This window comes from Rhinoderma darwinii, chromosome 12 (genome assembly GCF_050947455.1).
Source record: "Rhinoderma darwinii isolate aRhiDar2 chromosome 12, aRhiDar2.hap1, whole genome shotgun sequence".
Lineage (NCBI taxonomy): Eukaryota > Metazoa > Chordata > Amphibia > Anura > Rhinodermatidae > Rhinoderma > Rhinoderma darwinii.
Window position 1 is genome coordinate 30,647,298 of NC_134698.1, and position 13,988 is coordinate 30,661,285.

The 13,988-nt window shown below is 44.3% G+C and overlaps 1 protein-coding gene across 1 annotated transcript in view; it reads left to right on the forward strand.

Annotated features, from left to right (window-relative positions):
- Positions 1-4,398: 4,398 nt before the first annotated feature.
- IVD (isovaleryl-CoA dehydrogenase) overlaps positions 4,399-13,988 on the forward strand; it is a 97,247-nt gene continuing 87,657 nt past the window's right edge. The window contains exon 1 of the mRNA XM_075843338.1: positions 4,399-4,692. Within this exon, the coding sequence (XP_075699453.1) occupies positions 4,555-4,692 (138 nt within the window). The 5' untranslated portion in view covers positions 4,399-4,554. The remainder of the gene's footprint in view (positions 4,693-13,988) is intronic.

The window sequence follows — 13,988 nt, forward strand, 5'->3', positions numbered from 1 at the left end:
CTCTTCCCCACTAAACCGGGTCCTCTTAGTAAGGGTCTGGTGGCCCCTCATAAAAGGGGGAGTACTGTAAAGGATCTGCCAGGCACTACGTCTGTGGATACTCCCAGGGTTAATCAGTCGACACCTGAGGCCAGACCTCTTAGACTGACACCGGCTCCCACCAATCAGGGTGGCAGGCTCAGGAGTGGGAGAGCCTATCGCGGCCTGGTCAGTCGGAGTTAGCTCCGCCCCCTGTCCATTTATACCTGCCGTTTTCTCTTCCTCGTTGCTTGTTATTCTTCTTGGATTCCTGGCCCCACTGCTGCCTTGCTCCAGCCTGCTTCTGCCTTGCTGCAGTTCCCGCTTATCCTGCTTCGCTCTGCCCCTGGCTTGCTTCCTGCTCCGTGCTCTCGTTGGTATACTCCACTACATCCTGATCCTGACTGGCTCGTTCACCACTCCGTTTCCTCACGGTGTTCCGTGGGCTACTGCCCCTTCCCTTGCTTGTTCCCTGTTTGTATCCCCTTGCACTTAGTCAGCGTAGGGACCGCCACCAAGTTGTACCCCGTCGCCTAGGGCGGGTCGTTGCAAGTAGGCAGGGACAGGGCGGTGAGTAGATTAGGGCTCACTTGTTCCCTTCACCTCCTTCCTGCCATAACAACTTTGAGCTGATTCTCCTCCAGGCGCGGCATGTGCACATCCATATCTACCCTGGTTGGGAGAGCTCTCACCATCTCCCACAGTTTGTTAAGGGTGCGAGCTGCCGGAGTACATGCGGTTGCCACAGCACACGAGGCCGCCACTGAGGCTGGTGGAGACGGACGGAATACAGCCGGACTGCCCTGAGAGAGTTTGGTGAGCGCAAGCACTCTGGGAGCAGGGGCAGCCGCCATCACCAGTTCACTTGGCGGGTCATCAGTAGCTCGTTGTTGTGTTGCAAGAACCAAGACAGGGAGAGTTCTCGTGAGGCACTGGTGGTTCCAGTCTTCCCTTTCCCCCTAAGCATGTTTAACAACGGGGGGTAAGTAGAGATATTAATAAAGTTCAGCTGTAAGCGTTCGGAGCTCCGGGAGATTGCTTCCTCATGCCGCCATGCCCAACCATTATCTAACTCGCATGGTAAACACTGTGAAAAATAAAGAATTTAAAACGCCCAAATCGCTGTTTTTTGGTCATCTTAGCTGTCAAAAAAGTACTAAAAAGTGATCAAAAAGTTGTATGTACCAAAAACTGGTACCAATAAAAACTACAGCTTGTCCACCAAAAAATAAGCCCCCACACCGCCCAATCGACCAAAAAAAAAAAAAAGTATTTTTTTTTAACAAATTGATTTTTCTTCGTAAAAGTTGCAAAATATAAAAAAAACCTATATGAATTTGGTATCACCGTAATCGAATTGAGCCACAGAACAGATTTAGGGCTTATTCAGACAAATGTATAATACGTCCGTGCAACGCGCGTGATTTTCACGCGCGTCGCACTGACCTATGTTAGTAAATGGGGCCGTTCAGACTGACTGTGATTTTCACGCGTGTCCGCTGCGTAAAACTCACGACATGTCCTATATTTGCCCGTTTTTCGCGCATCACGCACCCATTGAAGTCAATGGATGCATGAAAACCACGCACGGCACACGGACGAGCTACAGTAGTCAAAACTATGAATGAAAACAGAAAAGCACCACGTGCTTTTCTGTTTATAAACATAAAAACATACGAACTCCTCCCACAAAAAAATGAGCCGTCAAACAAATCTATTGACGGAAAAAGAAAAAAATTATGGCTCTTGGAAGGCTAGGAAGGAAAAATGAAAAAGCAAAAAATGGATCAGTCCTGAAAGGGTTAATTAATTTCTAATGTCCAAACCCCTTAAAAGGGTCACATGATCGCTCAGACGTCATTTTCTCTGCTTCTCTTTATTCAAAAATTACAATCCCCTGATGTCGCCTAGCAACACTCCCGTAATTATGGGTGCACACATGTAGCCATCCGTAATTACGAGAGACCCATAGACTTCTATGGGCCTGCCCGTGCTGTAATTACGGCCTGAAATAGGACATATTGTATATTTTTCAGCGGCCCGGGCACCTTCCCGTACGTAACCGGGAAGGTACCTGGGGCCAATAGAAGTCTATGGGCCCGTAATTACGGGCGCTCTTACGGTCATGTGCATGGGGCCTAATTCTAATAAATGCTGCAAAAGACCTATGGGGTCTAAATGCTCACTATACCCCTAGATAGCTTAAGGGGTGTAGTTTCCAAAATTTAGTCACTTTTGGGATGTCTCCACTGTTTTGGCCTCGCAGGGGCTTTGCAAATGCAACATGATGCTCGAAAACCATTCCATCTAAATGTAAGCTCCAAAAGCCAAATAGCGCTCCTTCCCTTCTGAGCCCTGCTGTGGGTTCAAACAGTAGTTTATGACCACATGTGGGGTATTGCCGTAATCGGGAGAAATTGCTTTACAAATGTTGGGGTTCTTTTTCTCCTTTATTCCTTGTAAAAAATGTTACGTTTTTTTCAGAAAGATTTTCATTTTTACAGACTAAGGCCTCATGCACACTTCCATCACTGTTTTCACTGACGTTTCTCACGGATCCATGTGTCCGTTATGGTATCCGTGTGTACTCAGTGTCCGTTCCGTGTTTCCGTTTCAAACAGAAGTTGTGCTTCTGTTAAAAAAACGGAAGGTATTGAACTTTATTTGAACTTGTCACATGTCCCAGTCTGTGAACTTTGGCACGCCCTTTCGTTGCTAGGGCAACGGATCTGTCAAAAACAGACGGCACACGGAAGCTTTCCGTGTGCCGTCCATTTTTTTGACAGACCCATTGACTTGTATGAGCCCCACGGTAACGGAATCACTGACAAAACTAGGACATGCTCTACTTTTGACGCAACAATGGATCTGTCAAAATAACGGAAGTGTGCATGGGCCCATTGAAATGAATTGGTTCAGGGTGCTATCGGTGAAAAATACGGATAGCACCCTGAAGGAAAAAACTGAAGTGGGCATGAGGCCTTAGGCCTCATGCACACGACCGTCGCAATGTGCACGGCTGTGATTTTCGGGTCGGATGGCCGCAGAGGCTGTGATTTTCGGGTCGGATGGCCACAGAGGCTGTGATTTTCGGGTCGGATGGCCACAGAGGCTGTGATTTTCGGGTCGGATGGCCGCAGAGACTGTGATTTTCGGGTCGGATGGCCGCGGAGGCTGTGATTTTCTATGTCACCCGCGGGCCGTGCATATGGCCGCGCCCTTTAATTTCTATGAGCCTGGACCATGGGCCAGGCACGGACCGTGGAAACCACAGTCGTGGGCATGGGTCCATTGAAATTAATGGGGCCGCAATTCACCCACAGACTTGCGGGTGAATTGCGGCTGCAAAAATAAATTTGTGTGCATGAGGCCTTATTCCAATAAATTTAGCAAAAAAAAATGTGGGGTCAAAATCCTCTAGGTGGTCCTTTTCTTCGGAGGCCGGTGTTTCAGTCCATAACCACACTAGGGCCACATGTGGGATATTTCTAAAAACTGCAGAATCTGGGCAATAAATATTGGGTTGCGTTTCTCTGGTAAAGATAAAAATTATTACGAATAAATTTTGGAAAAAAAATGATTTGTAAATTTCACCTCCACTTTGCTTTAATTCCTATGAAAAGCCTAGAGGGTTAAGACACTTTCTAAATGCTGTTTTGAATACTTTTAAAGGGGTGCAGTTTTTAAAATTGGGTGATTTATGGGGGTTTCTAATTTTTAGGCCCATTAAAGCCACTTCACATCTGAACTGCTCCCTGAAAACCATAGGTTTCTGTTTGCATCACCATTGATTTTCAATGGTGATGGATCTGGTGCAAATGGTTTCCGTTTGTCTCCGTTGTGTAACGGTTCTGTAGTTTTGACGGAGTGAATAGCGAAGTCGACTCCGCTATTGATTCCGTCTGAAAACCGGAAACCAGCCGGAATGGTGACGAACGGAAAGCATCAGCGATGTTTCCGTCACCATTGAGATCAATGGTGACTGAAACGGAAGCTGTGCTGTCACTTTCTGTTGCGGGGTTCACCCGACGTTACCCCGGAACGGAAATGAACGGTGATGTGAACAGGCAATAACATAAAGTACAAAAACAATCTCAGAATCGGTTGAATAGGTAAAAGCATTACCACATAAAATGTCCACAAGGCCAAAACTGGCTGTGTCCTGAAGGGGTTAAAAAGGCTGATTTGGTTTTTGAATGTGGGTAAGTATGTGAGAGAAGGGTGACTGGAACCATGTGATCACGGCTATTTATAAGGTAACTTGGTGACAGACGCCGTTGCCCATAGCAACCAATCATATTTTCAGTGCTGGATTGACCAATGACAGGCCGATGTGATGGTCGCTGTAGGCGGGGTATTAGTTCATAGCTGATGGTCGCTGTGGAGACGCCGTCAAGGACAAGCAGCACATAAGGCGGGTCCTGGGGCGCGTCATTAAGGCGGGAAGTACAGGATACGCTGCTCTCATTGGACGAGGCCTCTCCACCGCCACACGCTCCAGTGGTCTGAACTATAGCCCGTCTGTTACTGGATATCATGGCCGTGCTCCTCCGTAGGTTTGTGAGGGACCGCCGGCGGGACTGGCCGGTGCTAGCCCAATGCACCCGGTGGTGTTCTAGTGCAGGAGTGCCAGTGGATGACGCTGTGAACGGACTGAGTGACGAGCAGAGACAGGTGGGAGAGCGCGCAGGCTGTGACGTGTTGTCTGTGGTGCGGACGTAGATACGAGTCTGTCCGTATGTAAAAAGTGCAGCCGCTCGCATTGTATAGCGCGTTGTATTCTGTAAATCGTTCAACAGCCAAGTAAAAGGTGGCGCAAATCTATACAACCCAGATCTAGTGGCGGCGTTACCCATAGCAACCAATTACATTCCAGCAATCATTTCAACCAATCACATACCAGCTCTCATTTCAGGTGACCCTTCGGTAAGTTTCAACCTGATTAGTTGCTATGGGCAACACCATTACTTGTGTGAGTCTCTATTATTATGGACGCTAGTCTATAATAGTCTCCAAAGCAAGTGTGAACAGAGCCTATCTGCAGTTCCGTTAGATTAGATGACAAGAATAGCGCTGCATAACCGCGCTGGTATGTCAAAGCCACGACCAAACCCATTGACTTGTACTGCGGTCCGTCGTATGTAGACCGACAGTAGACCGTGATGGCCTATAGTTGTATCATTAATGATCGTTATGTGTAAATCTGGGAAAAAAACCTGAAAATTCTACTTTTCCCCTGTCCTGACAACCTACTCCCACTAAGTTTTGCTGATTTCCCACAAGCCACTGCTGAAGCTTATGCCAGGCATAGCTACCTGAGTTGCAATGTTTTGATTCTGTATAGGAAATAGCTCCCTCTGCTGGTAAGAGTGACATATAGACAATCTTGCAATGTTATACACTTTGCTCAAACTTCATGTGTCATAGGCATACATCAGACGTTTGGTCCAGTGGGGGGTTCGCGCGCCCGCGTCATCCGCTGTAATCGTCGCTCCCTATTGGTCTGAAGTCGGCTCACATAGGTCGTCTTCAGGCTGGTGAGGAGCGCTGGTCACAGCTGAAGATTCAGGACACCGCTCAGTACTTCTGCACCTCCGTTTCAGCAATGGTGGGGGTCTCCGCACCCAGTCCCTTGCGGCAGTCTTCTGGGGTGGAACGTCATTCCAGGAGGCCGGACTGCTAGCAGGCCGGTTAATGCAGCAGTTTTCCGCAGCGGACATTCCGGGAGAAAAACTGCACCACAGTTTGGTGCGCTATTTTGGCCGGAATTCCCTGCGGCGCACAGGGCGAATACGTTGCATGCTTTTACGCAGCGTACCGGCCCATGTGAACTCCGCCTTATTTTAAAAAATTAAAAATATATCATATTTTATCCACACCATCTATTTTGAGACCTTGTGCACTGTTAACCCTTTCCTGTCGTAAACCATTTTCAGATTTCAATTTTTTTCCTCCCCACTTTATACTTTTTTCATTTTTCCATCGTTCTAGTCCTACGAGGGCTTGTTTTTTGCAAGACCAGTTGTAGTTTTTCATAGCGCCATTTATTCTGCCTTATAATGTACTAGCTAACGGGGAAAATAATTATTTGTGAGGTAGAAAATAAGAAAAAACTGATTCCTCCGTTGTTTTTTGCGCTTCGTATTTACGGAATTCACCGTGCAATTAAAACAACTTCGTTCTGTGGGAAAATGCGATTACGGCGATACCAAATATATATATTTTTTCTATGTTTTACTACTTTTACAGGGGGAAAACGAAGTGTAAAAAATAAAATTTATTTTGATTCGCCAAATTCTGAGAGTCATAAGATTTTTTTATTTTTCCGTCAATTTTAAGCGGTGTGAGGGCTTAATTTTTTTTGTGGGAGATGAGGTGACCAAAAAATGATTCTGGCGTTTACTTGTTTTTTTACGGAGTACACTGTGCGGGTTAAATAATGATATATCGTAATAGTTCAGACGTTTACGGATGCGACGTTACCAATTATGTTCATTTTTTTTTTTTTTTTTACAATGCTTCAGTGGGAAAAGGGGTCTTTGAACTTTTATGTACATATTGAAACAGCTTTGATTTTACAATTTTTTTTTTTTTTTGTTAGTCCCCCTAGGGGACTCGAACCAGCTTTGATCGCTTGCACAATATACCGCAATACTGATGTATTGTAGTATATAGTTTTTCTGACCGGCTTCTATTAATGGTATGTTCACACTAGGGATGTCACGATACCAGAATTTGGACTTCGATACCGATACTTCGTTTAGTATTGCGATTTCGATACCAATTTCGATACTTTTGCCAACAGTAATAAAAAAAAAATTCTTCCGTTTTCGGATGTGAGGCGCGACGTGTGATGAATTTTGAACGCGCCTCACATTAATAGTAATCCCATCATGTTTCTCAGTCATATTGGGTTAATGTGCGAGGTACATGATGGGGTTAATTACTATTAATGTGAGGAACATGGAGGTTAAATTCATCGCACCTCGCGCCTCACATTAATAAGTGAATGAAAGCCGTGTTTATTTCATTTTTTTACAGCGTACCCATCATAAATGATGCAAAAAAATTGTTGTGCGCGCCATTACTGAATGTGTGAATATTTTATGTATTGAGACTTATTTTAATGTTTATTGTAAAAAAGGTGAATGTGTATTTTTTTTTTTAATTTAACAATACTTTGTTTTTACTTTTATTTTTTGTACTGACATATATCAGATATGTGCCAGTACATCAGCCTGTGGACAGATAGCACACAGGCTGTTGTTAGGACATACCTAAGTATGTCCTAACAACATGAAATATGGTAAGACAGCCCTGGGGTCCGTCAATAGACCCTGAGCTGTCTGCCCATATATGGTATGGCCCTCGATCGCGTCACAGGAATTCCCTGTGACGCGATCCAGGGGCATCCCCCCTGCTCATTTTCCCCTGAATGCTGCAGTCAGCTGTGATCGCAGCATTCAGGAGAATAACGGCGGAGATGAGAGGTTTCTCTGATCTCCGCCGTTTATAGAGCGGGGCTGCAGCTGTGTAATACAGCCATTGCCCCGCTCCTGACAGGAAGTGCGCGCACGGTCAGCATGAGGAGGTGCGGCCGGCGCTGCACTAATGAGCGGCAGTTCAGGCACTGAGGACAGAACACGGGGGTATTTTGTAGAGCGCCCGCCATGTTCTGTCTTCAGTGCCGCCGCTCATTAGTGCAGCGCCGGCCGCATCGCATCATCCTGACCCCGCAAACTTATCATGACTCAGGAGCGGGGCAGTGACTGTATTACACAGCCGCAGCCGCGCTCCCATACATTCATGTATTACTATACTGAGCTGTGCGGCTGCGCAGCTCAGTATCGAAATACAGGAAATAGCGGTATCGAACCGTTTAGGGATGCACAGTATCGAAACAGTATCGAAGTTTCGATGCACCGTGCATCCCTAGTTCACACGCTTAACCAAAAACGTCTGAAAATACAGAGCTGTTTTCAAAGGAAAACCGTTCCTGATTTTCGCGCATATTCCATCCTTATGACACGTGGTTTTGATGTTTAGAAAAAGAAAGAAATGAAGGAAAAAAATAAAAGCACTTCATTTATCTACTGTTGCGCGAATCACGCGGGACACACGGAAGTGCTTCCGTATGCTGTGCGTGATTTTCACATGCCCATTGACTTCAATAGATGCGTGATGCGCAAAAAACGGCCAAGTATAGGACATGTCGTGAGTTTTACGCAGCGGACATACGCCCCATTCACTAACATAGGTCCGTGTCACGGACGTAAAACACGTTCGTGTGAATAAGGCCTTATGCAGAAGCTTTTACCAGAGAAAAATAACTCCATATTTATTGCCCAGATTCTGCAGAAATATTCCACATGTGGCCCTAGTGTGATATTGGACTAAATTAAAGGGGCCTCCTTTTTATTAGAATATCATTTAGGCACCATGTCCGGTTTGAAGCGGACATGTGGTGCCAAAACAGTGTAGATGTCCTCAAAAGAGACCATTTTGGAAGTTACCCCACTTCCCCGAGGAATTTATCTAGGGGTATAGTGAGTAATTTTACCGCACCGGTTTTTTGCTAAATATATTAAAATTAAGCCGTGAAAATTTAAATTTTCTCATAAAATGTAGTTTTAGTTCAGATTTCTTAATTTCAATAAGGAATAAAGGAGAAAAAACACCTCAACATTTGTAAAGAAATTTCTCCCAAGTACTGCAATGCCCCATATGTTCTCCTTGGACGCACGGCAGGACTCAGAAGGGAAGGAGCGCTATTTGGCTTTTGGAGCACAAATTTTGCTGGAACAGTTTTTGGGTGACATGTCGCATTTGCAAAGCCCCTGAAGGGCGAAGACTGTGGAAACCCCCAAAAAGTGACGCCATTTGGAAAAGTACACCACTTCAGGACGTCCTCTATGGGTATCGTGAGCATTTCCACCCCACAGGTGTTTTGCTGAATTCATTTGAATTAGGCAGTGAAAATAAAAAAAATAATTTTTCTCTAATAAAATGTAGTTTGTTTTTTTTGTTTTTTTTTTGGGGGTTTTTGAAACCCAAATTTTGCTGGAATGGTTTTCGGGTGCAATGTCACATTTGCAGAATCCCTGAGGTAAGAGTACATTAAAAACCCCTGAGAAGTGACTCCATTTTGGAAACTACACTCCTCAGGGTATTGATCTAGGGGTGTAGTGAGAATATTGACCCCCACAGATTGTATTAAAATTAGGCAGTGAAAATGCAAAATTTAATTTTTTCAAAAAATATTTAGTTTTAGCTCCCAATTTTTTTTTCTTTGGTAATAGAAGAAAACAACCACTAAATTTGTTACTCAATATTTCTCGAGTATGACAATACCCTATATGGGGTCATAAATAGCTGTTTGGGCACATGGCAGGGGTCAGAAAACAATTCTTTTTTACTGGATTGCTGTTTGAGCGCCATGCCACATTTGCAAAGCACCTGAGATCCCAGTACAGTGGAAACCCCTGAGAAGTGACCCCACTTTGTAACCTACCTCTCAAGGCATTTCTCATATGCCTGGACATGTGACAGGGCTCAAGTGAAAGAGCCCCATGCCCATTTGAGGTCTATTTTGGTGGTTTTCACAGCATTGGCCCATACTTGCAGGGTTCAGAGGTGAAATAAACCTCCCCCAGAAGTGACTCCATTTTGGAAATGACACCCCTCAAGACATTTTTAAGAGGTGTAGTGCGCATTTTAACCCCACAGGTGTTTTATTAGAAACTAATGCACAGTGGATGGTGCAGAGTGAAAATTCAATTTTTACCCGCAGATATGTCATTTCAGTGCCCAATGTGGTGCCACTGTGAAAAGACAGCTCCCTAATTATTATGCTGTGATTCCTGGCTTTAGATACACCCTACATGTTCCCCTAATATTTTGCCTGGACGTATGACAGGGTTCAGAAGTGATAAAGCACCATGCGCATTTGAGGTCATTTTGCCGATTTATGCAGAATTGGCCGACAATTTCTGGGTTCTCAGGTCAAGTAGTAAAGCAAATCCCCAAGAAGTGCCCCCCCCCCCCATTTTGGAAACCACACCCCTTAAGGCATTTATCAAGAAGGGGTTAATGCGCAGCGGATGGTGCAGAGTGACGACTGTAATTTTCAATGTTATGCCACTGAAGTCAAATACCTCATAAACTGTTAATCGGGCGCCCGTTCTTATCCGCTTGTTGAACTCTGCACATTTTGTCTTTATATTCTGAGGCGCAGAACGTTTTTATCTTTTCTCCTCTGGAGCTGTGTGAGGGCTTATTTCTTGCCGGATAATCTGTAGATTTTATTGGTACCATTTTGGGGTACAAGCGACTTTTTAATCACTTTTTATAAAAATTTTTGCGAAGCAAGGTTACCAAAAAACAGCAGTTCTGATAGATTTATTTTTCTTATGCCATTCACCAAGCGCTACAAATAACATATTGACTTTATTCTGTGGGTGTCGATATGATTATGGTGATACCATATGTATATTGCTTTTTAATGTTTTACAGCGTTACCACTGTGGTCGCAACGGTACCACTGCGCCTCCATTTCTGTAGGTTCCAAATTAGAAGGGGTATATATATATATAATGCACGCGTGAGCTCGGTAAGTCAATCAGTCTGTCTGAGACAATGTTCTCAAAAACGAGTTCAATTTATTATCATATACAGCGTGTATTTATAAGGGCGGATTTACACGAACGTGGGTCGCACGGACCTGTGCTAGTCTATGGGGCCGTGCAGACTGTCCGTGATTTTTGCGCAGCGTGAGTCCGCTGCGTAAAACCCACGACAGGTTCTATATTTCGGCGTTGAAGTCAATGAGTGCGTGAAAATTACTCGCACCACACGGAAGCACTACCGTGGGACGCGCGTTATTCGCACAACAGCTGTAAAAAAATGAATGTAAACAAAAGCACCACGTGCTTTTCTGTTTACAAACATCCAAATGGAGTGTCATAATGGCGGCTGCGTGCTTTTCACGCAGCTGCCATTATGACACTCCATTTGGATGTTTGTAAACAGAAAAGCAGGTGGTGCTTTTCTGTTTACATTCATCCTTTTGACAGCTGTTGCGCGAATCACGCTGTTCGCACGGAAGTGCTTCCGTGTGACATGCGTGGTTTTCACGCACCCATTGACTTCAATGGGTGCGTGATGCGCGAAAAACGGCCAAAGAACGGACATGTCGTGACTTTTACGCAGCGGACCAACGCATATGTCTGCATGGCCCCATAGACTAATATAGGCCCGTGTGACCATATGAACATGACACACGGAGCTGTTAAGTGCCTTTTGCGCACGCAAAACGACGCGTTTTTTTACGTGCGCAAAGCGCACACGCTCGTGTAAATCCGCCCTAAGACACATAGAACAAAGACCATGACTCAGGGGGTAGTCTGCGAAGGGAGAAACCCTCCCTCTGACCTTGATGAATAAAGAAGAGTGAATTCCTTTTGTACTTGCATAAACTGTTTTACTGCCAAGAAGAAATAACTTATTAATCTGCAGAGCATCTGCAGATTATTACAAGGCAAACTAAAAAAACAAAAATGAATATTGCACTGTGCAGTGTATACTGACACAAAATACAGAACGTGGAATTTTGAAATGTATTCCTTCACACCACAATAAAATCTATTTTTTATTTTTTTTTAAATAGTTTAGTTTTTGAGTTGCCATATTCTAAGAGCCATAACTATTTTTTGCATTGACACGCCTGTGTAAGGGCTTGTTATTTTTCGGGACTACAGTTTTTATTGGTACCAGTTTGGGCTACATGTGACGTTTTGATCACTTTTCATTAAATTTTTTTGAGAGGTATGGAATCTAAAAAACAGTGATTCTGACAGTTTTGTATTTATTTTTCCCACACGGTGAACGCCGTAAAAAATGATGTTCTAGTTTTAATAGTTGGGGTGGTTACGGATGCGGCAATCGCAAATATGTGTACCTTTTTTTGTTTTTTCTATAATAAAAGATTCATTATGGGGAAAAAAATTCATTTTTTGTTTATGTAACTTGAAACTTTATTTTAATTTGAATTTTTTTATTTGTCCCACTAGGGGTCGTGCAGGCCTGAGGCCTTGGTCGCTATTCAATTACACTGCAATACATACTTTGTGTAGTGTATTAGAGCTGTCAGTCAAGCATATTATGTCCCGCATCTGAGCGGGGCCTACTAGGCTTCTGTACTTGGCAACCATGAAGCCATTGGTAGGTCTCCGGTTGCCATAGCAACCATTGGCACCCTTGTTAATGCGTCACAAGGGTGCAGATGGCGTACAAACCAACTAAATGCTGCTGTCACAATTGACTGCAACATTTAGGGGAAAATCGGCGGGGATCGGACCTCAGTCCTGTCCCTGCTGGTACAGCAGAGTGTCAGCTGTGATATACAGCTGACACCCGCTGGTGATGGAGCAGGCTCCACTTCTGAGCCTCCCGACGAATCCGGTCTATAGGCGAAACGCGCGTCAAGGCGCTTTTTTCATTTCTTTAGGGGACATGTTCGCGTTTAGGTTGTCCGCTTCTGAGCCTGCTCCATCACTATCCCGTACGGTTATGTGACTGCTCTAACCTTGGCAACGACCTAATAGTATGTGACACGTCGCTAAGGGCTTAAAAAAATCTCATCCATATACTGCAGAATATTTCTTCTCAGAAATTGACCTGCGGTGACTATTTTTAATTTGCAGAGTGTCTATTTATGCTGCAAAAATGTTGCATGTTTGTTGCAGACTTTCACCTTTTGAGCTCAATGGAAAAGTGAAAATCTGAAACAAATAGCAAATATTTTTATTTTTGCGGCGGAAAAGCGGCAAAAATCGCAAGCAGAAAAGGGGAAAAACCCCAAATATATTTCCACTTTAAAAAGTCAATACTCCCCTCCCCTGGCATCCTGTAGCGATGCCTCACTGGTCTGGCGTCTGTTCTGCCAGTATCCTGGGATGATTTTTGAGGAAGGGTTATTTTTTTAACAGGCATCCCATTGCAAAGCCTTCTTATTCTTATTGTTTTTAATAATTCCGGAGAATCCCTTTGTAATCAAACTATACTTAGAGGCTCTGTCACCAGATTTTGCAGCCCCTATCTGCTATTGCAGCAGATCGGCGCTGCAATGTAGATTACAGTAACGTTTTTATTTTTTAAAAACGAGCATTTTTGGCCAAGTTATGGCCATTTTTGTAGTTATGCAAATGAGGCTTGCAAAAGTCCAAGTGGGTGTGTTAAAAAAGTAAAAGTCCAAGTGGACGTGTATTATGTGCGTACATCGGGGCGTTTTTAATACTTTTACTAGCTGGGCGTTCTGATGAGAAGTATCATCCACTTCTCTTCAGAACGCCCAGCTTCTGGCAGTGCAGACACAGCCGTGTTCTCGAGGCTACAGTTGATTCTGCAGCAGCATCAGCGTTTGCAGGTAAGTAGCTACATCGACTTACCTGCAAACGCCGATGCTGCTGCAGAATCATCTGTAGCCTCTGGTGCCGATGTGTCCTCGCTCGTCTGACACGATGCAGGACCTGTGAGTGACGTCACCGCGTGATCTCTCGAGTACACGGCTGTGTCTGCACTGCCAGAAGCTGGGCGTTCTGAAGAGAAGTGGATGATACTTCTCATCAGAACGCCCAGCTAGTAAAAGTATTAAAAACGCCCCGATGTACGCACATAATACACACCCACTTGGACTTTTACTTTTAAACACACCCACTTGGACTTTTGCAAGCCTCATTTGCATAACTACAAAAATGGTCATAACTTGGCCAAAAATGCTCGTTTTTTAAAAATAAAAACGTTACTGTAATCTACATTGCAGCGCCTATCTGCTGCAATAGCAGATAGGGGTTGCAAAATCTGGTGACAGAGCCTCTTTAAAACCCCAAAAAAGGTATGACCACATTAAACCTTTAAGGAGTTTTTTTTTTTTTATAGGCTCCACTGCACATACTGAAGGACTGCTCTGTATC